This window comes from Aythya fuligula, chromosome 13 (genome assembly GCF_009819795.1).
Source record: "Aythya fuligula isolate bAytFul2 chromosome 13, bAytFul2.pri, whole genome shotgun sequence".
NCBI classification, from domain to species: domain Eukaryota; kingdom Metazoa; phylum Chordata; class Aves; order Anseriformes; family Anatidae; genus Aythya; species Aythya fuligula.
The window spans coordinates 140,891-168,167 of NC_045571.1; the positions used below are offsets into that span (position 1 = coordinate 140,891).

The window sequence follows — 27,277 nt, forward strand, 5'->3', positions numbered from 1 at the left end:
TAAAAAGTTTAATTCCAGAGATGTGTAGCATGTTTCATTTCAATCACAAATCAGCTTCTGCAATCTGACGTGGTTGATGGCTAATAGTTTGTACCATTCTTCTCCAGGTCTATGACAATAGCAGGAACCCTCCCTAGAGGTTGTTTTTGTTATTTTTATTTGAGGTTTTATTTGTTTTTCCTTTGATTGAGTACTTTCCAAGAAAGCATTTTAGCTGAAACACTCCTCTGTATATTTTAAGCAGAATTTTGTTATATACGCTTACCCTCAGACCAGTAGAGTACTCTGTCCAACTATTAATGTGGTTGCAAATAACCTAGAAATCAAGAAAAATATATATAGTGACCAGCAAAATGCATTTCAGCTAACTCAGTATTACGTCTTCTATTCTTAACTGGTTATCATATAGAATAGTTAGATTGCTGTTGAACGCTGGCTAACGTTGAGAAAATTACTTTAGTTGAATTTAGCACAGATAAGGCATACAATTCAATGAGTAATACATAAAAATGATACTTTATATGTCTTTATCTACATGGCACGTCTTCCATTTTTGCTAACATCAAATAGCAGTTGGTGTGATCAGGACAGAATTAGGCCCAAATACAATAAACACAAAAGTATGTGAAACTCTTAACTGGATGGATTATTCATCCATGTTAAGCAGAAATTTAGCAGCAATGACTTTACAGTGATTGAAATTAATGCATCCTGTTATGTGGGTAGGGCTGCAAAACTGACGGGATATCTGAGGCTTAACAAAACAGAACTTAATAATAAAACAAATCTCTGCTTACTCCTGGTAGAACCACCACTGATTTCCTAGTACAGCAAGTCCTGTTGTTTTGTGTTTTTGATTGTTCTTAAATGCATGCTGTTAAACCAAATTCCTCAGCTAGCATTAAAGGTGCTTGTGAAACAGGACCATTGCTGAAGTGTAAAATGCAAGTTATGTTTACAAAAGTCGCACAATTTTATTTAACTTTGGTAAAGTAATAAAAGGGTACATATGAGTCACAATTTTACATTTGCATAAGAAATGATGAATACAGCGCAGAATGTTGCATTTACATTAAACACTTAGTTTTACTCAAGCAGAAGGTAATGGGTAGTTCAACAGAAAAATCCAACCATTTTTATTTTTTTTTAAATGTGACAATGGCCTTATCCTTTTACAGTAAATTTAAAGCAGCAATGTAATTTTTGCTTAAATATTCCTTAGAGTTCCTTATAAAACAAGAATTTGGATAATTTCCTAAGTTTAGTATATCTGTCAAGTCGAAACCAATGACACCATCATTTCTTTATTGTTTCTCTGCCACTAAGTTGTGCTCCCCTTATGAGTTTTCTTAGTCCTGTCCTGTGGTGTCCCCTAGTCCTTCTAGCCCTATTTAGTAGATAGGCACAAATGGTATAGTATGTTTGTTGAAAGTGGGACAAGACTGTTAGCTTCCATTTCAAAGATGCAGCAATAAAAAGTTTTCTGATATTAAATTTATGTATCCTTCAAGTGATAGGTTTGTGGGGAGTTTTAGGTACTGCCTATTTGGAAATTGCACATGAATCTCTTTAACAATATTTCGTTCTCGAAAACATAATATAAAATGGATGAAGCCCTAGTATGCAAATTTATTTTCAATATGCAAATTACAGGGGCTGCACTTCAACTATCTCAGTAAAACAAAATGTCACCAGGAAATGTTTTGCATACACTACTGCTTTAAATCCCAAGTGCTGTATTGCTTTCTCCAGCTATTTATTTTTATTTGTTGCTGGAGAAAAGGTACGTGCTTGCTTCTGGATAAAAGGTGTCATCCTTTAACTTACTAATATACTGACTAGTGTTTGACAGTAGAATGATAAAGTTAACACAGCTGAGCCTAAAGGCTTTGCAAATGCATAGTAGTAAAAACAGCATTATAAAGTGTGAGTGTACTTTGAAAAGTGAGATCAGGGACTTCAGCATTTATTCTCCATTTTGACAGTATTTCAGGTTTTTTTAGCTTAAAAGCAGAGAGATGCCACAGTTTAAATTCTAGCTGTTGTTTTCTTTCCCTAGCATGTATACCACTTCCAGATTCTGCATACAAGATTTAGCTTTCTGGTAGCTTTCTGTTTGCATTAAATTGAAGGTCATGTAGACAACTTAGGAATAGGATCAACAATTTGGTGCAAAGGAAATCAAATTTTTAGGAAATAAGGAATAAAATGTCAATACCTTATTTTTTAACTCTGAAGCAAGCAGTTGAGAATGCTCAGGTTGAGCAGCTTAGATCTAAAAGCTGTCATCTGAGGTCACTTCCTGGAGTAGAACCACACTTTACAGGACATTGTATCACATAACAAAGCTGACCTTCTTTTGTTATGCAGGATGCATGCAAAATTTGTTGGAATCTAGATCAATCAGCACAGTCATCAGCTGAAGATTAAATGAAAGTCACGACAATAACTGTAAATTCCTATCAGCTTCATCCTATATTACATGGTGATGAATTTTATTCATGTGAGACTTACCTCTTGGAGAACTAGTAGTGGAAATTCCTTATGTGCAGCCTGTAATACAGCTACTAAAACAGTGCTTATTCAGGGTGCTGATTCAACCCATTAAAAAAGTTGAAATTACAAGCTTAAAAAATAATTCCCAACCAAACAGAAGGAAAAAAAAAAGTTTTCACTGCAATGTAGTAACCCAAAATAAAACAGCTAATAAAGCCTATTAAAGTTTTTCCTGTCAAAAAAGCAATATTCCAGTTGTTCTGCTAGACAAATATGAAAATACCCTATGAAGTTACCTCTATTCATTAGTTTTAGCGTTAAGAGATGCTGTCGTGGCTCCTCACAAGGATTTCCACTACATAGACTGTAATCAACAAGTGACGTGAGCTAGGTTCAGTGGCCCCACAAAATCCCAACAACTGGAGATGAAAGACCAGACAAAACAAGCATCAAGCTGAGCTGTCTGCAAGCACTCTCACCTTGAACAGAAAGATATTCTTGGGCAGCTGTTGGTCCTGGCTACTCTTACTTCAGCTTGGCTCAAGATGAAGTAAGGCAGACCAGAATCTAGCATACATGTCGTATCACTTTATTAAAAAACAAGGACTATATGAACCTCACTGGAAAATGAGGCTAGAATTTAGGTCCCCTGGTACTCACCACCACTGCAAAACATCCACAATACATCCCTTTCCTCACGCCCCATTGATAAACCTCTGAAATAAGTCTTGCATGAAATAACAGTCTGATCAACTAGTCATATTTGCAATTATCTTCTGTTTCTATCCTCCTGCTTTCTCCCACAGTAAAATATAAATACAAAATGTTCACAATTATTTCAATGGCAAGTATTTCTTTCTTCTCTTCCACATTCTTTATGGCGTATAAGGTGGTGGCTTTTCAAAAGGTGGAAAATACGGTGGGGAGTAACGAGGAGGTGCATTGGAAGACCACATATAGCTGGGAGAAGGTGACACTGACTGGGGGTCATCGGAGAGGCCAGAAGGAGTGGAGACTGGAAACATGCTGGAATGCTGCAGGGAAAAAGCAAGAAAGCTGTAACATTTCTAAATAAAGGACAATGGTAAAATAAGATTTCATTACCAAGCAGTGTAAGATTAATATTTCAAGACTCAATTCTGCAAAGCATGTGTACACACAACTAAGCATTCAAATAACTCGTTGCACTCAAGGAAGCATTTAAGAATTTCTCTCTCATCACTTCTGCTGTGTACTTGCTTCTGTTTCACATAGCCGGAACAACTGAAAACTGGTTAGTCTCTTTCACATCTTGGGGTTTCATACATGAGCCAGTGGCAACAAAGAGGCTACAGCTCATTTCTTCTTGTACTACTTTCATCACTAATTAAAAAAGAAAAAAGCAACCAAAAAAATAATGGCAATAAGATAATGAAACTCTTCAGTAAATGCAAAGCTTCAGAAGGTTTTACACAGAAAAACTGCGTGTGCCTGAAAATTAATTTCTGCTCTCCAAAATACCTTTGTTATCAGAAATACCTTAAGCCTGAAGTCATATGATGTTGGCACTGTGATTGACCTGTGAACATGCTGTGTTCTGTTCACAAATAGGCCAGACAAATTAACTCTGAATAGGTAATGAAATACTGTCACCTACATCGGCTCCTGCGCCACCAATACACTTTATCTTTATCCCTGGCAATCATATTCCCAAGCTGCACCTTGTGTTACCATTTGCCACCTGGCCCATCCTAAGGAGGCACTCGTAGGGCAGCCTGGGGAAGGGATGGGGTCACGCTATCAGTACACTGCGTTTCTGAAATAGAGCACGTTCCTGCTTTGGTACCGAGCAGCAAGCACCCTCAGGCTGACTCATCCCTTGGGCTGCAGGCAGGCACTGCTCACACAGAGCCAGCGTGACAAAAGGTGTGCAAGGAGAGGATTTGTACAGCACTGCTGAGGGATCAGCACTGGAGCAGGGCACTCACACCTTGCAAGGCTGAGCTGCAGACAATGTTCAAGGTCAGATTTTATCCTGGTGGGGGCAAGGATGACTGACTGTGGGGATAATAAATTGTTTTCAAACAGCTTCTTTTTTTTTTTTTTTTTTTAATGCTTACTTACTAAATCACTTACCTAAAACTGACCTGTGACTGTTTATTGAGTGGATATATAACCCACGAAAGCCCAGCTTGGTCAGCTAGGTGGCCACAGAAAGCCATACAGCTCATTCTCATTTTAAATAACACAGCAGCCCCCATCAGTGGCAGCCCCTAGCCTGCAGAGCCACTTATTTGTAAGGACACTGCTGCAGCAGCACAGCATGGACACCGTTGAGCAAAGGCAGCCTTGGGTTTCAAACACTACAAAGCATCTGAGTGCTGCTGCCTGGCAACAGCCCGAGGCTTTGAGGAGAGCCACCTTTGTTGCAGCTGCAGAGCCGGCCTGGCTTGCTCCAGCTTCAGGCAGCAGCCTGGTTTTATTAACGAAGCCAGCACTAATACCTCTCTTTCGAAAGAGGATAAGAGGCAGAGCATGCTGCTGCTGGGGTGAAATGAACCATTCATCTGTGTCCTCTTGCAGAAGGCGAAATGTTGCAGGACTAAGATGTGCTCAGTTAACTGTCCCCTGGCCATGCAAAGGGAGGAATAACATACAGGCTGCCACCCTCACCAGAACAGCTTCCTCCTGCCCACTTCCTGTCTCAGCATATTGTAAAGACTTTGGCACCACGAAGAGCCTGCTCTCCTGGGGGATGTTGCTTCCTGTGGTGAGAACTAGTAACTGCCAACATCCATTGGCAAACCAGAGCACCAGTTCTGCTGTCTTACATTGTGTGGGGAAGCAAAGATGCTGCAGGGGCACAAACTTCCTTACAGACTTTGGAGTGGCTTTTTTTTTTTTTCCTTTTTCTTTTCCTTGGGAAAGAGGTCACTTATACTGGGAAGTACTGACCTAGCCCATTTTGGCACCAGAATTTTTGCAGCCTTCGACAGGGCATTGAGGAGTGAGGTTGCACAGGGGAGAAGGTGTCCGTGTGGTAAAGACACTGCTCAGATCAGAGAAGATAAAGAGCCTCCACAACCAGAGCCCTCAGCTAATGCTTTCCCGCAGGCTCTCACATTTCCTTGAGGACAAGAAAGGCTCACACTTAGAACTGCATCTGAAAGCAAGACTTGGATTACCTTAATTTACAACCGGCTTTTTTTGGCCAGCTTCTAAGCCAACACCTGTGGTACCACAGCAGTGAGAAACAAGGGCTTTCATCTGCTGGCTGAGATGTAAATACTAGGAGAGCCCCAGCAGTACTTTTAGTTGAAAAGCAGGGCAAATCAACCCATGCTGAGCTCACTGCTGGTGCAGTGGCAGTACAGACAAGCACAGAGTTAAACAGTGTTTATTATCAGCTGAGTGTCTGACAAATGGACTTCACAGAAGAGCTTTTTAAGATATATGCTGAGGTTGGCATATCTGTAACAGGAAAAAGTTATACAACACTGCTGAGTGTCCCAGGTTGTGCTAATCTCAAAAAATAAGTCACAAATCTGTATACATAAGTTTTAGAATTTCTGATGTTCAAATACCTCTACGAAATTCCGACAACAGTGTTGTCCAGTGGCACTAGCAATAAAAACAGAAAGGTTTGGATGCAAGGCACATTTAGTGCATGGGTCTGATGGGGGAGATTGTGGCTACTGCAGACCACAATCTCTTAGCTGACGTCTAAGAAATTGAGCTTTTGTTAATTAAAAAAAAGTCTCCTGCCATGATGGTTGCCAAGAAAATGTATGATGTTAAATTAACATCACCACTCTGGTAATATCCACCTGAAAGAAGTACTGATGTTGAAGCAGATACAGACACTCCCACAGGTAAAAACCTATGCTGACAGCAAGGTTCAAGTGAAATCACAGGTCCGTAACTCAGAAGAGACAGGGATTGCAGCAGCAGTGGTGTTTGCAGGGACTGCTCTTAGACCCAGCTGAAGTGTGTGGGAAAAACAGAAGAGGTTTTCAGTTGGTATACCAGGAGCTCAAACAGCTTATTTCCAAAAGCTCATCTGTTTCTCTCAGGCACAGCAGTTGGCCTAATAAAAACAAACAAAACAAAACAAAAAAATCACCAGAACATCTTGCTTTGCCTCTATCCTCAGAGCATCGCAGATGCCAGAGGCAATGACCATTTTTAATGTGGCCTCTGCTGGTGAAGGACAGGGGAAGCAGGCAGCATGTCCTGTTGCCTTCTTTTCAAGGAGAAGCTTTCAGGAAAACCTTGTCTTAGTCAGAGAGAGTGCTGCCAAGGAGCAGTGGCTAGTAGGAAAGGCCTGGTATTCTCTGTATGAACAGGAAAATTAAACCGTGTAAATGACAGGAAGACAGGCTTCCAGAGTCCTGCAGACCGGGCTATATTTAACTTTCTAGCTAAACGAGGAAACATCCTGTAATGTTCTGTACCTGAAAGTCATACGCAGAGTAGGGAGGCAGGTGAGGAGTGCTGTGGTAGTAGGTGTTGTAAGATGTCACCTGTGGCCTCGAGTAATAGGACACTGTAGGATGTGCATTTTCAACCGTGCAGTTCAGCGTAGGGATGGAAGGAGTCTGTTAAAACAAAGAAAGAATCTCAACTGCCAACCAGGACATCTTCAGAGTCACCAAAAACTGACAGCTGAATGAAAACAGAAATGATTTAAAGGAGCAAAGTGTCTCTCTAGAGCTCGATTCTGCTGAATCAGCAGCTAGCAATCTATTTCCCTCTTAGGCAGCAGGCAAGTCTTGAGGTCATTTCATTCTTTACCAATCCATTGTTTCCTTTAGATTCCCCAGAACAAGCCTGGCAATAGCCCAGTGCATGTTAGTACTCAAACAAAGTGACTGCTCAGACTGTTTCTCCTATTTGTGAAGATGCAAAGTGTTAATTTTGATTACTCTATTACTCAGTGCATTTTGAGATTGGCATATTTCAAATCCTCTTGTGCTGCTGTTCACAGAGACTTCCATACATCTTTTTGCAGTGGTTTACAGGCTGTCTGGTGTGGGTCAGAAGACTGTAACACACAGCTGGGAATGTGTCTCAAGATTTGTTTGGGAAGATTTTAGTGCGTCTGAAAACAGAGTAGGAAAGTTCAGAATTTTGAAATAAGGCACCCCTGATGAAGGGCCCAAGATTTGTTTGTAAGAAAAATATATTGACAAGACAAAAAATGTTCTTTTCTGCGTATCTCATTTTGTATTATTCCAAATGAGTCATAAGAGACTGAACTATATGTATGTATTGAATGTTCAGTTCTCCCCATTGATTTGTTCTCGTCAGAACAAAACTGTACGGGATGTGACAAGCAACCTGGCTGAGTGAGGGTACTTCAAAGCTTGTGTTGCCAGAACAGCATTTTTTTCCACTCTATGAAGTTTGCACTCTCTTGCCTGGCTTTGGTCCTAACCTCACCTTCTCAGATTCTGCAACATGAAGAAACTATATGGAGAGTTTCAGCCTAGCAGTGCTGCGTAAATACTCTGTAAAGCTCAGAACTCTACTATTGCTATAAAATCAACAATTCGAGAGCAACAACCACACATTTCCTTGTAGAAGGTCAGTGCTATGAAAAGAAATATCATTTTTAAATAAAAAGTTGATTTTTATTCATCCTGGTATTGCCAACACTTCCGAGAAAGTTCCTTTTGAAAATAAAATCCCTATTTCTTTTCATCTTTTCTAATTGTGTTCAGGCAGTGACACCAGATCAGAAAAGTTAATCGTTTTTACTTTCTCCTTAGAATTATTTCATGTCCTTCTTTCTGGCCTGACTGCAGTGATGCATAGATCATTTGCACTGAAATATCAATAGCTGTTTCCATGCTTATTTTAAAAAGGCAATTCGTCTGATTTGCACAGAAATTGGTACCACCTTACCATGTCTTTAAAGCCTCCAAGTATCGCTGCAGTAATGATCCCTAGGAATAGCCCCACTATGTTCAGAATTGTTGCCGACCAAAGCAAGTGGTAAAGATGGATGATGTCCTGGCAGCTGCTGACATCAATGTATTCATAGTAGCCTCCAGAAATCTCTACTCTGCTGGATTAGGAAAAAAAAAATCCCACAGTAAAACAAAAATGATTAAAAAAACACACCACACAATAAAACCTAAGCTCTTCACTGGGCACGTAAAACACATTCTTCAATTTAATGATTGACTGGACATAACCACCAAGATGAGAGTGAGGGTAAAGCCTTCTAGATCCCATTCTTGTGGCATCTAAGATCTCCCTGCATGATACTGGCAGCAGAGATGGCTTGATATGCTGTGAAACAAACAAGTCCTACGAGACCTACTAATATCAAAATGCCCTTGAGTCTGAACCTGCCTCTTATTTCCATCAATTGAAATCTCCAGAGCCAGCCCTTCATGCTGGTGGCTTCCCAAGGACATACCAGTCCTGGAATCAGTAGGGAAACCAGCCTCCTTCCCCTATTACTCACTTCCAGTTTCTTCTTTTCCTTTTTCTTGTTGTAGTGGGCCACTGCAGAAGAGATTGCAATGAGGAGATGATTTCAAGCAGAATCGAGGCAGAGGTTAACCACTGGCCTTGGCTGTGAAGTGCCTGAACAACCTGAACTAGAGAAAGCACATACCATGACTGCCTTTAACAACACAACCTGTACTTACTGCTTGTACAAGCTCGTTCTTATGGAGATGCGTAAGGGCATAATGTTCTCAGTGAACCCTGGTACACCATCAAGAACATTCAGCACTGCACAGACTTTAAAGAATACTATAATGATGTGAAGAACCACGAAGCTGCTGAATCTCACCAGGGATGGCAACCCTGCACAACATTTGACATGAAGGGGCTCATACAATACTGCTGCTTCCAGCATTCCTGGCATCACAAAGGATGTAAAATTGCCTCACTTTTTCAGTAATTCCCATCCTTTACGTGATAAACATGCTAACCAGCCTTTAGTGTCCGTGCCTGAGATCCCAAAAGAACCAGCATCTCCACAGTGCAATGCACTTATGGGGCACCAAGCAAGATTAAGATCATAACAACTGGTACAAAATAATGGAAAATGGGTCCAAGGCAGAACCCTGAACCAGCCTGGCTGGGGAAAAAAAAAATAAAACAGAAAAAAACACCCATTAATACAGAACAGTTACAATTTTTTTTCTGTTCCAGTCACTTCTAGGTGTATCATTCCCTTCAGTTAGTAAAAAGCAATCATGTTCTTTAAATGCTCACACAGAAATGATGTACTACTGAGACCAGGGATTACCCTTCCCAGCACACCAAGCCACCCTCTTCCAACAGCATCTTTTGATCTTCCTCCACAGTCAATGATTTACGTGGGGGCCAGCTCAATTAAGTATGATAAGAAACATTACCCCTGAAACAGCCCTAGGCAAGAGCCAGAACTAAAAAAAATCATTTTTTTCTCTGCTGACACACACTAGACACCCCAAATGACATAAGAACTGCATGCTCCATGGTTAGCTTAGGCACAGCAGCCAGATCAAACAATGGTGTGATCACTGTGTGAGGGTGCTCTATTGCTAACCACCCTTCTGACTCAGCCTTGCACACTGCTGGTGCGCTTTCCACTCTTGTAACCATAGGAGATATTCACTGGGCAAAGAGGGCACTGATTTATGAACACGCAGATGGCACTAGTTTGTGAACTCTCCTCCCTGTTACTAGGATGGGAAACAAAACAGAGAGGAAGGCGAGGAAGAACAATGTCACAACCTTTATCTACTAAAATGAAATAAAAATCAGTGAACAAGTGGTACCCACAGGTGTCAGGACAAAGGACACTCAACAGTGGGGAAAAAAAAGGGCAAGGCACCAGGAATGGAAGTAATGGGACATTACACCCATAATGAGAAGTAACACCCATTTTTCCAGCTGGACTGGCGTGGGGTATGCTTACATGTAGCTGGCGTAGATTTAGTATACTTCATACACCCCTTCACTCTCCTTCTGACTGGGAGTCCTTTTGGGAAGCAACCACAGCTTCAGTTCCCTTCCTACAACAGCTGTCATTAACCAAAACTTTGCTCCTGTCTTATCCTGGCCCTTCAGACACCTGCAAAACAGCGTGACCACTGCTCACTCTGCCCACGACAGGAATGGTTGTTTTTTTTTCTGCTTACTCACTTCCCACAGTTGTACAGGTCACAACAGAAGCAGGTGTTGGTTTTTATTTTCGGTGTGCAGGGTGCACGGCGTTGCGGATGACAGATTGCCTGTGTGAATCCAGAAGAAATATGTAAGGCACATGAGGATACAATCACCAAACACAAATTCCGCTGCCATTTGGCCTGCTCTACATGTAGGTTTTGCACTGATCCCAGTACGAGCCCCAGGCAGATTTTTCTTCCCTTATCTTGCAGCACAGCTCTCACAAAGTAGGCAGGCTGCAATAAAGACACACATGACTAGAACAGGCCAGGCTTTTCTTCCACCATGGGGAAGTCACAGATAAGCACGCATCTGCATAGGAAGGGAGTTGTGTAACTCTTGCAAAGAGATAAGACCCTGCTGAACTAACACTCTTCCCCAGATGGCAATGTAGTGCAAAGAATTGTCAAGAGACTGACGCTAACAGGGAAAGATTCCAGTACTGGCAAATAACTGAGCAAAGAGGTCAATTGGTTGCCTGTGGGTGCTAACACCTAAGTTCACACGGATGGTCTTTGGGCCAAAAAGGACACCACCAATGCCACTGGGTGGCACTTTATTTGCACCTCCAGCAGGCATTTTTATGTGGAATGTAGTGGTTATTCATAGCTACTCAGACACTTGGGAGGAAACCTTAGAGGAAAAGAAGCCAAGGGTGTCCCATACACACTGTCACTGTGTGGCAGGAACACCCATCCCCAGCAGGCTTCTCTCTGGAGAAGACACAAGCAGAGGTGCAGAGGAAGGTACATTTTGTTCACATCCACAGAAATTACTGCTGTCTGGACTCTTAATCCACACCCTGTTCCTGTGATGAATGTGCAGCTGAAGATTTAAAGAAATCAGTGTATTTTCCTCTCCCACCTCCTCCTTTCTAACTACTTCTCCGCTAGCACAGCACCAATCATGGAGAAAACCATTCCCGGCCTCCCAGCCACTCTGCAGAACTCCGAAGATGGCAGCAGCAGCCTGCCAGGAGGTTTCTCCACCTGCAAGATGAAGCCACCCCTGCAAGGAGACAGCACAGCCACAGCTGCTCTCACCTCTGGCAGTGTGGTACTCTTGGAGTAGTACTGGCATCGTCCCGCGTACAGCGGCCGCAGGTCCTGCCGATGGAAAAGCACCAGAATTAGCACCACATTAAAACCAAAATCTGCTGCCCAGCTGGGCTGGGGCAGCAGGCCAGGCCTTGGAGAGGTTCCTGCCTCAGGACCCACCCACAGCAGCCCCTCCTGACCCCCAGACAGATTTTAGCTCTGGTCCTTTGAGGCACATATCTGTGGCAGCTGAAGTGGAAGCAGCGGGCTCTTAAGCCAGCCTCACCTGGGTGAGGGCAGCCACCCTGAGCTGAATTATCCATTCCTCATTTTCCCAGACGCATCCCAGGGATGCCTGAACCCACAGAGAAAGCAATGCCAAATTTCCCTTTGGGGCAGGGAGGGTGGTGGCAACTGCTTTGCCTTGTGCATGCTGGCTGATAGGGACAAACTCATGCCCAGGACCCTCCCTGCGGGCAGCCGGGCCCACTCTCCAGGTGTCACCCAGCACACCCAGTGGCAGGGCCACAGTGGGAACGCTATGTGCTCGGGTGGCAGGAGCATGTCTCTGGCCAGACAGTGACATTCTTGCACGGTTAGAGGAGGCCAAAAGCACACCTGTTAATCAAGAGACAGAAACCAGAGCCCTCGTCACCCCAGCCACGCGGTCCCTGCTGCAGACGCGCAGGCATCCCAGCGCCTGGCAGGACCAAGTGCCAGCTCCCAGCCCACGAGGTCAGTGCCCCAAATCACGCAGCTGGCCTGTGGGCTCAGGCTCCAGAGGCTCTATCAAAGCTTCATGAACCCCTGAGAGGGGGTAGAGGTGGTCAAGAGTTGCTCCTCACATCCCGACAGACTGAGACCTATCGCTGCCCTGTGCTCTGCCAGCAAATCCTGCCATCCCAAGGTTTCTCTACCGCTTGGATGCTCAGAGGCAGAAAGGGGAGTCTGCATTACAAGGCAGAATAAAGAGCCAGATGACATGCAGAGTTTCCGTTTCATGGTAACTGTGACAGTCTGAAATCGCTTCCCACTCTGATTGCAAATAAACTCTAAGCGTGTCTTTTTAATCCCATTTTGCCAAAAATTAAAACCAAACAAAAACAAAATCATCAAATATCAAAGTTGCAGGAAAAAAAAGTCTACGTGCAGTAATAAATTTCAATTTAAAACTTCAAATGAAATCAAGTGTTTGTTTTTTTATATCCTAACAGCTGAAGTTTTTGCAGTTTTTTATATTAGTGATTGGTCATGCCAGCAGCAGCTCATATTGTTTTTTTTAAGTCATCAAATGTAAACTTAGAGCCCAGTGAGTGCTTCCTGTTTGTACTGCACCCCCTCAGTGAGCTTTGTATCAAATTGTATCCCTCTACTAGAACATACACTGATACAATCATCATTAGGAATGACCACTACAAGCATGTAAAATAAGATTGATGCTACTGCTCATATGTTATCCCTTGGCACTAGCTGTAATTCACATTATGCCTTATACATTTCAGTCTCAGTAAGCACACAAAGCGCAGAAGAACTAAAGCAAAGTTTCCAGGTCTTAATGTTTAATGTGCGTTTAAAAATATATTTTTTTAAAGCCAACACGTTTTTCTAAATTTTGTAATTTAAACCAGCATTCAGCATCTGACATGTATTTACAGAGCTCGATGCAGTCTGATGTAGCGCGTGGACACATCACCTCTTTTCCTCAAGTAAAAGGACGGCAGGCCCCATGTTTTCCTGGAAGTACTTACTATGTGTCTGGCAGCAAAGACGCCATCTACTATGGCACAGCAGAATGCAGCAATGACACCAAAGCTGATGAAGACGATCGATGCAACCAGCTGAGAAAGGAAAACAAAGCAAAGTATGATCTGCCTTGCCACAACCAACTGCTGCATGCCCCCTCCACAACAATACAGAAACCACAGCCACTAAGCCCTTGAGCAATCAATGACCCAAACGTTTGCCCAGGCTGCACAGACTGGTCTTATTGAAGTCAATGGGATGTGTGTCTCAGAGGAGAGCCTGTTCTCATGCAGAGGTAGAGGCAACATAGCAGGAGCAGCAGTGCCAGACAGGTTCTCTGGGGACATGATATTGTAATGCAAGTTCTTCCATGACATCAAAGTGCTAAACTTTGGCTGGGGATACACCTCCTCTTCTGGCTGCTGCTGTCCTTAATTCTTCCCTGCAGAGAAAGAAGGGATTTCTTCTCCCCCACCACAAAGAGCTGCAGGCAAGGTGCTCCTGTGAACAACCCTCAGGCCATTTCATCCCACAGTGGCTTCTGCTAAAGCCAGCAAAGGCCACAAGACCTCAGTGACTGTGCTGGCTGGCACAACAAATGGCTGAAGGCTGCAACTTCTTCAGCTGGCAAGGAGTGGTGTGTGCACTGCCTCTGTACCCTGTGCCAGGTGAGTGCCAGAACAGCCCACTCTGGCTTGGAGGGGCTGCAAGGAGTCAGCCACGGCCATGTCGTACCCTGTATTGTGCTGGGATGGAGAGACACTGAGCAGGTAGACCACCGAAAGCAGGGGGGCACCAAGGGGCAAGACAAACATTTTGTCAGTATTAGTATTTGCCCACTGGACTAAGCAGCCTACCAGACAGGTGCACATACTTGAGAACAGCAGCATTTCCATTTAAAGAACTGAAAGCTTTGCTGAGTTTTTCCCCAGGGAGTTTTCACTCCAGAGGTTGTAGTCTTCAAGTGCTGCTTGCTAAAAGCTGCTTCTCCACAAGTACAGAGGTGATTCTTGTAATTAGGAGCTCTGAGCAACATTAAAAATAATTAATAATACACATGCAAAAGTAACAACTAGCCTGGCCAGCACTGACAAATACCTCAGGTCTCTGGGCATGGATGGGGATGTTTGTTTTAAAGCCTAGCTGTTAAGTAATACTTGAAAAACTCAGTTCTTGGCACTGCTTAAGGAGCCAGTTCTCGGGAGGACAAACCAAAACCTTTGACAAACACAAGCCAGAAAGGATCCTATATGTATTTTTTAAGTAGCTTGGAATTTTCAGATAAGTCACACTAGTTTTATTCTGTGAAAGTAGTGCCAACAAAGAGCAGACATCCCTACTTTTCTTCCACTGTTGCAGCCTCTCCAGCCAGTCATTTGCTGATCCTGAAAGAAGAGGAGTCATTTCTCTTTCTCAAACACCTTTTCTGTCTCCTGGAGTCTGAAGCGGTTTTCGGGGAGACCACAAAAATCCCCGAAGGCCTGAGGGCAGGCAGGACGTCCCCTCCGTGCCCAAGCTGGAAAACAGCTACCACCCAAGAATCTGAACAGAACAAGACAATGTGGAATCCACACGTGGTCATACATTCCAAATCAAGGAAAAAAATATAGGGATAGAGAGATGTATGTGCTTTTACTAAACCTCTAATAATTCCTCAGCAAATTATCAGTAAAAGTTTAACCTTGCTGAAACCCTGAAAGACTGCTATTGTCTTGGCCTCCAACCCAGACCTTCAAACAATCCTATTTCTTCCCCAGCCAAATGGGATGAGACATCATCCTGGACACACGAGCAAGCTTCTAAGACTTGCAATGTCCCACTGCAAAGATGAACTGTGATGGTAGGCAGAACAGACTAAGATTAATCCAATTGCTGTAAAAACAAGTCACTGTCACCAGTAACAAGCTGCTGCTGGAATTAGATGCCCCAACAAGCCTGCCGATGGTAGCAAGCGACAAGTTTTCCAGGGTCAGGACCCCGTTTCTGTTTGCTGTAAACACCAGCAATTCCTCCCCATTTGGACCCGCTCCATCTCCACAGCTGAAGCACAACTTGGACCATCACTTACAACGGTCACACTCCTCTGACCTAAACAGTGAGAGCACAAAATGGGGGAAACCACAGCTTCATACAGTCTTGGTGGAAGGAATGTTTTTTATGGCTTACGTTATTCTGTAGTAAGTTTCCCTATGCACTTTCCTTCATTGCATGCACACACAAAGGAAGATGTTCTCCCTAAAAAGCACAAGCACTGGAGATGGGAAGTGAGCCAAAACCTAAGTATATATATACAATTGGGTTATTTGTCTGTTGGCCCCGCTCTTGTAGACAGGAGCTGTTAACATGGTTATTTCAAATGACACAAGGTTAATGATGAGACTTTCATAACAGCCCCACTAGGATCTGAGTGAGGATCTGGTGTCAGAAACGGGTTTGCTAACTTTACATACCCCCCGATTTCCTCTCTGAGCTGTAGAAAAAGAAGCCTGAAAAACAAACACTGAGAATTTATGAGAAAGATAATAAAATGGCAAATTAATGTATAAAAAGGCATCTTAAAAATCACATGGTTTTCAACTAATCTTATGATTTGTCAAGAAGATTTTGATTCAGAATCAACAATACTGTTACTATAATAAGATATCGGTTCTTCAGGTAGCTGCCACTGATGTCAGTTACATGGAGCCGAACTAGGACTAGAAAAGACAAACTGGTTTTGGATAAAGTAGGAACTATAAAATAGGAGCTTTCTGGTCAGAAGTCTCCTTCAGGCCACATCCCAGCGATACACAGGCTGCAAAGCTGCTGACAACTCCTTTTGCGTGGCATGGGTGACTGTCAGAAAGCGGCACAAAATGCTGACTCCTCATTTGAAAACCGCTGCCCTCAAGGAACAAACTCTGCTGAAAGCTCTCCACTGTTCTGACAAGCCACACGGCAGGGAAGCCAGCATGACAAGGTGGGAGAAATGAGAGACATCTATTTCTGCCAGCAGGCAGGACAGAATTAAGTTTCAGGTTAGTTCTCCCTTTGGCCAAGTTGGCACACTCGACTCCTCATGCCCCCCTAGCCAGCTCATGGGAAGAAACATGCACAGGAACACAGCTATAGAAGTTGCTTTTAGCTTGTCCTGCCCTACTGAGGAGAGACTGAGTAACAAGCAATGCAGACAGCCTTCTAGTAAATTAGGACACGAAGGAAGTCCATAAAAAAAATAAAACCATCTTGCACTGGCAGTGGTATTAAAGAAACACATAATTGGCTCAAGTGCCTCTGTAAAATTAAGTGCCCCAGGGTAAAGAGGAAACATGAATAAAGTATGGGGACAATGAGTGGCAGCAACTCTGTGTCCTCTGCAGTCAGAGCAGGCTCATGTTAGCCTGCTAACCCAGGTGGCAGTGATGCAATCCTTGCAAAGCTGGGTCACGCATGCTTTTTAGGACACAAAATGACAGAGAAATGAGAAGAACAGACACCGGCTACCCGGGGCTCTTTGGAATAAACAACCAAGCCAGGTCAGAGCCACATTGTCATTTATGAGCAGCCCTGCAAACATGGCATCGGTATAATATGATTCTTGCTCAACCAGGCTCTGATCTGCTGCTAATAGACAATGAGCACGGGGCTTGGAAAGCTGCAAGGACAGAAGGAGCAGGACGTGTTGCTCTCACATAGCTGGAGCAAAAACAACAAATAGCCACCAGGAAACCCACCTACCCTGAGCCCTGTGGAAAAGGAAGGCTTCCTTTCCTGCAGGGCCTGTCCCACCCTCTCCCTGCTGCCAGGGCTGTGCTCTGGGGGGAGGACACTGCTTGCAAAGCAAAGGGGAGCCCAGCCTCTGACTTCGCACAAGCAGGAATTTCTCCAGATCCCCTTCTGCCTTTGTCAGCAGCACATGGTGCTAAGCAAGTCCACAGGCCTCTCTGCAGAGGCAGCTCCATCACTGCAGAAGCACGCAGTGGTGGTGGGCAAGCAGGATGGGCAGCTGCAGCACGGTCCCCCCATGCCACCTCACATGAGGAAAGCTGGAAAGACCTCGCTGCCAGGGCCTGGGGCAGCCATTGAGAGGGACACTGCAGCTGCTGACACCTCCAAGCACCTCCAGGCACAGGTGGGAAGAGGAGGAGGTTGTGAAACAGAGCCTGCAAGACACCCTTAGGGGACATGAGAGACCCAGCCAAGAAAGGCCTTTCTGCTGGGCCCTCTAGAGGCTTTTACGTCCAGTCTCTGGGTTGGCTGTTTTACCATCTTCCTCTCTATCCTTTGCTTAGAATAGAAAGCCACCAAAAGCAATTTTTGCAGAGCTTCAAGTCTCTAGGAATTTATTTTAAAAGATTTAAAATAACTATATTGTACCTAAACTATTTCTATTCTGTGCCACATACTGTGACAGCTCAAATGAAAAAGCGCTGGGAGTGAGTCTACGAAGCATCAAGTATCCTGAAAACACCAAACACTATTTTGAGCCCTTGAAAAATCCCATTGAGTTCAATGAGACAGTGTATAGTTACTCTGTGCTTCCTCAAGCATTTTTGAAAATTTAAAAAAGTATCTGGGTTAACAGCCATGGGCTGCCAAGAACCATCCACAGCTCTCAAGAGGCATGCAACTCTAGCCTGGAAGGGTCAGGAAAGCTAGCAACACTCTTTACATACAAAATTCAAGTTGCTCTCACGTTGTTTTTTTTTTTCTTGAAAGTCTACGTAGTGAACTTACCATTTGCCTTTTGTTTTCTATCAAGTTTGATCCAATTATTCCAAGAAACGACCCAAAACCAAGCTGAAAGACAACATATTGTTAGCATTTAGATCAGGAAGACACCCAACATATTTCACATACAAACAGAGCACAATTAAATCCAGAAGCAGCAAAAGAATACATTGATGCGTGAGCACTCTTCCCTCAGCATGAAAATCAATGGAGTCTGTCACTAGCTAAAACGGTCAAGGGTACCCCTCATGTGACACTAAAATGTGTGTAAAAACCAAAAAGATGAATTCTGACCTCAATCCCCTCCCTGGTGATGCTGAGAAATGGGTGGTGGATGAGCATGTGCACTGCTGTCTTGGAACAACCCTGTCAACATTCAGCAGTCCTCAGATGCAAACCTAGTAGGACATCACTGGCATTTGCAGGACCAGGCTCTAGTAACCTCACCAAGGATGTGAGCTGCGACCTAAGTTTTCAGCTCAGAGTTCCTTGATGTGAAGCATGAAATAAGGGAGAGCTCATACTCACGACGACTCAGCAGTTTCTCTCCACCTGCTACCCCTCCCTCACTTCCAGAGGTGAAGTGTTATCAGCCAGCGTCCTTCTTTCAACCAAAAGAGCCCACAGCAGCCCAGCCAACAGAATGAGCTACTCTGGCAAAAGTGTATTTTCTTGCTGCTGTAACTGACAACCCTGTTTTTATTTCAGCTCAGTGAAGTCAGTTAGGAGTGCTATCACCTTTCTCTAAAGCCTTAAGCTATTTAACTACACTAAAGAAGTTTCTAGGACACAGTATGCCTCAACCAAGCCAAAAACAGGGAACTGAGGACTAGAGGGGAAGATCCAGACGTACTTCTGTAAGGGTCATAACTAGAAAGGTCTTTGATCAGTGCGTAGCACACACAACCCCACTACTTTTGGTCGGCAAAGAGAAATGCTCGGAAGTCCTACAGCTACCATTGCTTGTACTCAGCAGGCTACAAATACATTCAGTAGATGAGGGGGGGCAGTGAAGATCTGGGTGAGAAAGCTAAATAACTGGCCAGCTCCTAAGGAAGCAAAGCAAGGCACAAAACAAGCTGCAGTGGCTCAAGAATGGGTCAAGCAACCTGAAATCAGTATTTTAAGATCCAGGAATGGAAAGGAATGGTTTAACAAAACCGGTATTAACAGATGGGCATAAGTAAAGATTAACCAGCAGAAAAGTGACAAAAAGTTGGTGCTAAAACTTACCCTGCTCTGCTTAAGCCCTGTAACATTTGGTGCTGGTGCCAAAGGCAGCAAGGAGTGTTGAATCCAACAGCATGGGATTAAAGCAGAGCAGCTGACCTAGCTACTGCTTCCCAGCTGTCTGTGCTGCACTCTGAGCTCCCAGAGTGGACCCACATTGGGGTCCAAAGGAACTAGCCACCAAAGTGTGAAGCACAGCAGTGAGGGCAGGCACTAAAAGGGAAGAGAGCCAGGGCATGACTGAACTGCCCCAAACAGATCTGCTGATGTTTCTGGGCTGATCTTTCATTATTTTATTCAGTTTGGGAAAACAAAAAAAAAACACCTTTCCCATGTAAGAAGAGTCTTAAAATTCAATTTCAAGCCCCAAACCTGAGCGATCCAGGCATTAACAGTGACTTGGATCCAGGTAATATTTTCAGTCTGCTGATATTTAGCAGCAAAGAGGATGTCTGGCAATACACACCTAAGGCAAACGTTCACGAAAACCCTTTTGTACCCTTTAAACTTGACCTGACACATTTAAGAGAAGTGCACATGGCATTTCAGAGCAGCCCCAAACCAAAATGTGAGAGACTTGAAATAATTCACGGTAATTAAAAACGAAGAAATCAGAGTGACTGAGTACATCCAATGGGCAAAGATCAAATAAATTGGTGGATTCTCAACCAGCATTAATGGGAAAAACAGCAGTTCCTCATCAGAACCCTTAGTAATCTGCATTAATTGCATCACTGTTATTTGCTGGTGGGTAGGATCCCCTGGGGACATCTGTCTGGAAGGAGGACAGGGTACAAATGAACGTGCTTTTCCAGAAGAATGCCCCTGGCCAACTTGCTTGACAAGAAGCCATTACAGAAAAGGTGTTTCACTCAGCGCCTAAGAAAGGTCAATCATTTACACTGATGCCAGAAGCTGTTATAACTTGGAGAGAGCATTTGTACCACATGGATGGCCTTTTACAAGGCAACACAGAGGAGAGGCTTCTGATAAGCCTTGTTCTGCCTTCACAGAGGCTCTTTCCCATTCCTCAATCCAGCTGTCCTGCACAGAGCTGTGCCACATCCGGCTGCCTCTGCAGCTGCTGGACGCCCCTCTTCCACTGTACAAAGTGGAAGAGCTCTTGGAGTCCATAGCTGAGAAGTCCTGAAGAACATTTTTCTTGAAGATTCACAAAAGAGATGGAAGGAACTTGTGAGTTATTACTTTAAGAAGATGCAGGATTTTTAAGCTAAGCTCTCAACCTATGATCCCTGCTCCCGTAAGGGTGCTTGCCCTGTGTACCTGATGATTACTCCTGCTTGCTGGGTGTCACTGTTCTAGTCTGGGCTTCCCAGGCCCACATCAGTCAACCAGCCACAGGTGATGCTATTTCCCACGGAGACACAGCTGAGGTGTTCACAGAAGTAGCTGTGAAGGTACTAGTGGTTAGGGTGGCAGTGAAGGCAGCCTGGGTACCAGACACATCCTCATGCCCTCTGCTTCAGCTCCTCCAGCTGTGTCAGTGAGGAACTGCTCTGTTTGTGAAAAAAACAAAATCCCACTGATGCATGGGAAGTCTCTAGTGCCTGCTTCAGTCCTTCCTCAGGAGCCTAGGAAGATGATTTCCCCACAGACAGACACTTCTTTCCATACCCAAGGCAGGCGATCCAAAGGAGGAGCATTAGGCCTGGGAGCTAGGAGGCACCCTGGCAGCCAGTACAGGTCTACTTTTAGAGGAGCCAGTGCCAGCCAGGTGACAGTGACAGCACATATGTGGAGCCATCACACCAACCCAGATCACCACAGGGCTGCTGCGCAATTACAGATGGAGCCTGCTGCTTCGTCTACTCACACACATCAGGGCCCTAGGCTGAGGAACACAAAGCTAGACCAAAACAGAGCTTTGGGGCTCTCTTTTCCTCGCTAACACAGAGTAACTGCACCAGCAGTGCAGTGGAGACGCGTGGGCCTAACATCAGTGTGAAGCTGTGGGTGACATGACTTCTGTGGAGCCGCTACCTGTGGACATCATCTGCCCAGGGACACCCCACCAACACCCTCTCAGCACAGCAAAGGGAGAGATCCCATCTTGTTACAAAACATCAGCTATTTTAAGTACCTGCTGAAGCACCCAGCAGCAAACAGGAATGCTTTCCTGCTCGGGAGACCAGCGAGGTTGTTGTGCATTTCCACAGCTTAGTGGATTGAGAGTGGGAATTTGGTGACAGGTCTACAGACACAATCAGGGGGTCTTCAAATAAAGCGAGCGACTCAACACCCTTCTCAAGTCCAGAAATTCATGAAACCCTTGAGCAGATCAAGTCTCACAAAAGATGTAAGCAGTGTTGACGTTGCCAAAGAATAACAAGATAGATGTCACAGGGACGCAAACACCAGGCTCCATCATCTGTGGCAGTCTGGGGGACCTGCTCTGAGGCACGAGGTCCAGCTCGGGCTGACAGCATAGGCTTAGCGTGGAGAGCTGGAAGCCAGATCATCACCCTTCTCAACACCATGATAGTCCTCTTTTAAAAACTCCTCGATAGTCCTCTTTTAAAAAGATCAGATCTAAAAGCAGAGTTACTTGCATGAGCCAGAAAACTGATCCTAAATCAAAGAGACCAAACGCTGTCTGTAATAACGTTTCACATGAATGGCTGTAAAGGGGCTTTTTTCACTCACAGAAGAGCTTGTCCACAGGGCAGTAAAAACCTTCCAGAGATCAGCAGTGCATGGTAAATAAATCAGATAGTAATAAGGCAAGAACAACTCTCCCGCTAGTAATCTGACCTGGCTTTAAACCTCCAACTTTGGGGCTCCAAACCTACGCGTGTAGAAGCCTTTGACTGTTATACCAGGAGCCTCTAGCTCGAGGACTGCACTTGTGCTCAGCTCCTAAGAAATGGATTTAGCTGCAGCTCAGTCCTTATTGTTCTCCTGTATGAGCATGCCTCAGACAGACATCAGGACAGCCCAGCACATGCTTTCCAGCATGTGATGCTGGACTTCTTTTTGGGCAGCATCACAGAGTGCACACCTGTGGTTCTGGGCCAGGCGGTGCACAATGTACTCTCCTCACATGCTTCTGTAGACAGTTGTACATCTACTGGCAGGAAGGCTGGGCACCAGTGGTCTTCCCTAAATTAAGCAATTTGAAGATCATCCTTCCCCATTCTTATTTGTTGATTAAAAAAAAAAAAAATCAATGTGCTAGCCACTTTGATATGTATGCTCCCCCGGCAAATTGCCAAAGCTTTTGCTAGTGCAGTTCTCCATTCAGAATGCCAATCATTACACACTTCGCACATGAACTTTTTGACCATGAGTTCATATGAACAGTATTTCGCTTTTGGACTCCATTACCTTTGTAGGTCCCTTTCAGCTGAACTAGTCTATCCTAAAACCCAGTCTCTCAGCTGTTGCTAGCACCTCTGGTCCTTCTCCTCACCTATGGCTGGGGTTAATCTGATGCATGTAAACAAAGAAGTTCTTGGGTTGCTTTGACTGACGTCACACCTATTTATCTGTCTCATTGTTAGATCAAAAGCATGTAATTACCTAAGCTCAGGGGAAACTGCCACTTGACTGGATGGGATTTTTGCATGGGAATGATCAGCAGGTGCAAAATAATAAAACAAATAAATCAAATTGCAATGAAGTAGCTGAGCATACGTTAATATTCAGGACAAGATCACCCTTTATAACATTTGCAGCATCACAAGGGACTTTATAGGCAATAAGTTTTCTAGACCTACCTAGGAGTTCTATACTTACAATAACCCCTGGGTAATAACCTCCAACAGTCACATTTTGTGTTCTTGTTGTAGCAGCTAGGCCCACCGTTAGAATTAATACTGACACAATGAGGAGAGTCACAGTTACGTAGAGGGAATTTCTTTTTCTTCTATTGAACGACCCTAAAAACACACACAACAGAATTTGCTAATTCCATCTGGGGGTGGTCACAGTATCACAAAATTTTCCTCCCACCACCAACCACATAACAGTGAATTTCCTTTCTGGCAACGTGAGAATATTTTTTGTTTTGGCTGTCTCTTTTCACCTTCACTGACATACTTTATCAACTGCTAACTAGGGCATCTGAATTCACATCTGTTTATCATTGCTTGGATATGGATGAAGAGAGCCTTAAGAACTGTAACTTGGCAAAGCTCACCTGGATACAACAAAGCGTTCCGGCACCCTCCAGTCTGGGACAATCAAGCTAATGATAAATACTACCATTATGTATTCATTTCTTTTCTGATATATGTCTGCTTACATCAAGCCAAATATCCACACTCTGCACCACCTGTTTTGAAGGGGGAAATCTTCACTGTAAACATATCAGAAGGCATCCACGATTTTCCATATAAATGAGACATCACCAGTAACAGCCACTTCTCCTGCAGTATCATTCTCTACTTTCAGCAAGGACCAGGTATTTTTAGATGTTTGAATAATGAACTTGAGGGTTTGGTTTTTTTTTAATGTATTTATAGATCTCCCAAATGAGTATAAATATAAAATAGTGATCCCATCAGCCAAGAGGAAAGCTGGCTGCCATCTTACGCTCAGCAACACCTTTAGGGTTGTTTGTTCAGTGTGTATTCCGCAATCTTTAAATCACTTTGTGGAACAATTCTTTTGATTACATTTCATGCATTATGTAAACACAATCCATCACAAGTAAGCAGCTGGCAGGATAACAGGCTGTAATGGTCCCCTGCCTGCCCTGGGGCTGCACCTGCTCCCTGTGGCTCCTGGGACCACTCCAAATCCCATCCTTGCAGCCCGGGGCTCTCCAAAGCACCCAGGGAGCAGGTGGAGGCATTCTCCACTCCAGAGGCTCCCAAGTGGTGTGCACACCACGAGCACCTTGCAAGGTATTTCAAAGCAGGGCAGGAATGCACCCCAAGAGCAAGGAGCTGCTTCTGGTCCTTCCTCTGTAGGGACAACTCTCCCCCCATCAAACACAGACCCCACCACCAGCCACAGCACATCCTCACTGGGTGATCCATGCTCTGTGGTGGCACAGCCACGATCAGCTCAGGGCCAAACCATCACATCCACAGAGAGCAGATGAGCTCAAAAACAAAGCCGAGTCCTGAGCAGGCTTACCACCCCAACACAAGGAGATAAAAGGCAGGAGGAGTTTGTAGGGAAAAACTGTGTCCTTTTTGACTTGCTAGCATCTCTGATAGGAAAAGCTCTTCTCCTGATTGTGCCCTTGGGCACAGCTGTAACTGCAGTACTGGGACATCACAAGGTCCAAAAGCAAGAGGTCCGACAAGTGGTTAGTCAGTTCTTAGCTGGAGTGAATATCTAGACAGGTGCTAGTTCCAAATAAAACACACATTTCAAATAACTGCTAAAGCATCCCTAAGGCCCAGGCTGTATCTTTTATCATCACTCTCTTTTTATTCTCCTAAATCTGCCAAATAAGCTAATAATATAAAAATCTAGACTTTTAAGTGTTTAAAATCCATCAAGATACCAGGCCATTCTGAACATACTGCCTCCCAAATACCGGAGTTTGTGCAACGCTCCAGTTCTAATGTCATCCTTTTAATGCAAGCATCACAGAAATGTCATGAAATACCAAAGCACTAGGACTAAAGGTTCAGCTGAACAAAAAACTTCAGAAAGGTGGGGAACAAGTTGCTACCTTTTACAGAGCTTAGTTCTGAACGGAAGGAGGGAAGAACCTGTCTTGCTTAAACACAGTAGGTCACCAACCTTCTGATCACTGCTATAGCTTGGCTGGTAAATGAGAAGAGAAGTAGTACAGCCATACATTCCTCACGCAGCTTAAACTCTTTAGGGTTAGGCTGTGTGGGTGTGCAGATGCTCGTGTGCCTCCCAAACAGCCCTGCAGAGCCAGCCTGAATGAGTGCGGGGCATACACATGGAGCTACACACTGGTCCTTCTGCATGTCCTTCAAAAAGGGTATCCTTCAACAGATCCTTCAAAAAGTCACAATGAAAAATGGCAAAATATGCCATCTTCCTCAAAACCAGAGTATTTTATAGTAACTTTTCTTCAAGAAAATGCTCTAAAACAAGAAGCTTGAAATATCATATATGCACTTGGAACTTGTTTCACAACCCTGCTCCCCACATTCACATTTCTCCATTGTTTCCCAGCTCAAAACTGACACACACCAACATGCGATAGCATGGAACAAAAGATTTCCAATCAAAAGACTTCTGAAATCTTCTAAATATTCCTTAATAAGAGGGGGGGGGGAAAGCCAAATACTTTAATTCCAGGTCTGAAGAAAAACCACCATAACACTTTAATTTGAAATCTCAGAGAAAATGCGGTCATCTCCACTTCATCTCTGTTCTTGGACACTAATGTCATTGTTCCCTTCTCTGAAAAGCTGCTTTGTTACACGTACATTGATAAAGTGGTTTTGTACTTCCAGAAGGACGCCTGCAGCTGTTTCAGCGACCCCGAGCTTTTAAAACAGCATGTCCGCTGATGGATGCCCTGGCTAAATCATCCATCAGGACATTAATTTTTGCTGCAAAATTCCCTGCTAGCTTGGCTGTTTTCCTCTTTGCTACTGAACCAGGTTCAGCTTTACGTGCAGGAGAGCAAAGGGAAGCCACGAGCACTACACAGCTTTGCCACCTCTCCTGTTAAACGACAGTAACAGCCTTTTCTCTGTGATTTATCCAGACCAGATACCTCTGTGATTTATCCACATACCTCCAAACTTGCCGCGTTTAGAGGTATCTTGCAGTGTGAGCATATGAGGCAGCTTGCATATAACTCTGTGAGGCAGAGGTAAAGACATTAGCACTGCGTATCACCTATTTCTTTCACTGGAACGGCACTCGAAATGCATTCAGGCTTCACTAAGACCAATTTTACATTAAGCCCCAGAAACGTCCTAAGCACCACAGCCACAAGCTCACCACCAACCGGGGTGTCAGCAGGGCGAGCCCCCTACCAAACCAGGGTGGTTTTCTGTAGATTGCTGCAGAAGTTCAGAGTGATAGCTACCTTCGTGTGGCCTCGATGTGCTGCGGCTCCTGCCCCCTGGCACAGCACCGACTTCCCTCGGCGAGCGGGGGGACGAGCGAACAGCAAGGCAGCCCCCTCCAGCCCCCCGGCCACGCCGCACAACATGGCCGCGCCGCGCCGCCCCCAGCCCCGGCCCCGCTTACCCACGGAGTCAGGCAGGGCGATACCGCCCGGCCGCTGCTGAGTCAGGGCCTGCCGCATGCTGCCCGCCGGGCCCCGGCCCCGGCCCCGGCCCGGGCAGCGGCTCCGCGGCGCCTGCGCGCAGCGGCTGAGACGGCTACGGGGCCGGGGGCGGGCCTGGAGCCTGGTGGGGGCCTGGTGGGGGCCGGGCCGGGGCCTCGCTGCGGGGCCCTGGGTGTGTTGTGGGGTTCGTGCGACGCCCGAAATCCCACCCGGGAGTGCGGGCTCTGAGCTGGGGGACCCCTCGCAGAGCAGGGCCGGTTCGCTGTGGGGATCGGTTCGGCCCCGTTAAGAGCCCCCCCCCCCCGCGAGTCGTGAAGCCCGGTGGCAGCTCCAATGTTACCGGGGGAGAAGGGGAGGGGCGTTACAGACAACACCGTAATTCCCCTCCAGAATTACAGCTCGGCCCTCACAGCTGGTAGCGCATTTTTGGGTGCGGTGGGGTGTTTCTGCCCCAGGGGTTATTCTGGGGACGGGAGGGCTGAAAATGCTGCCATGTAGCCAAGTTGTCTCGCAGCACTTGGCCCCTGCGCTCACCAGTGGCACAACACAAAATTCAGGGCTGGGGCTGCCCTGCTTCATCCTCCCCACTCCCCACATTGCTCCCCTGGCCTCTCTGCACCCCACCAGCTCCCCTCCACCTCAATGCCCTGCTGCTTTGGGTGCTCCCATCTTTTTCCAAACATCCCTGTCCTCCCCACCCACACGG

The 27,277-nt window shown here is 45.0% G+C and overlaps 1 protein-coding gene across 2 annotated transcripts; it reads right to left on the bottom strand.

The window, feature by feature from the left end:
• Nucleotides 1-949: 949 nt before the first annotated feature.
• Nucleotides 950-26,638, bottom strand: TMEM255A (transmembrane protein 255A). Of its 2 annotated transcripts, none has more exons than XM_032196414.1 (9): nucleotides 26,532-26,638; nucleotides 23,127-23,269; nucleotides 18,147-18,209; nucleotides 13,436-13,525; nucleotides 11,694-11,756; nucleotides 10,627-10,715; nucleotides 8,383-8,542; nucleotides 6,930-7,073; nucleotides 950-3,530 (listed from the first exon to the last, which is right to left on the bottom strand). In XM_032196414.1, the coding sequence occupies exons 1-9, from the start codon at nucleotides 26,587-26,589 to the stop codon at nucleotides 3,372-3,374; spliced, it is 969 nt and encodes a 322-aa protein (XP_032052305.1). In that variant the 5' UTR covers nucleotides 26,590-26,638; the 3' UTR covers nucleotides 950-3,371. The 2 variants fall into 2 exon arrangements, with proteins under 2 accessions (XP_032052305.1, XP_032052304.1); XM_032196413.1 differs by having other exon boundaries at nucleotides 8,383-8,545; nucleotides 26,532-26,636.
• Nucleotides 26,639-27,277: the final 639 nt, after the last annotated feature.

Bases quoted from the DNA above. Each gene is read 5' to 3' on its own strand.
- TMEM255A (XM_032196413.1), bottom strand. From the start codon at position 26,589: ATGCGGCAGGCCCTGACTCAGCAGCGGCCGGGCGGTATCGCCCTGCCT. The intron at 23,270-26,531 runs GTAAGCGGGGCC...GTGTGTTTTTAG, and splicing joins CGCCCTGCCTGACTCCGTGG to GGTCGTTCAATAGAAGAAAA. The intron at 3,531-6,929 runs GTACAGAACATT...TTTTCCCTGCAG, and splicing joins ACTCTGCGTATGACTTTCAG to CATTCCAGCATGTTTCCAGT.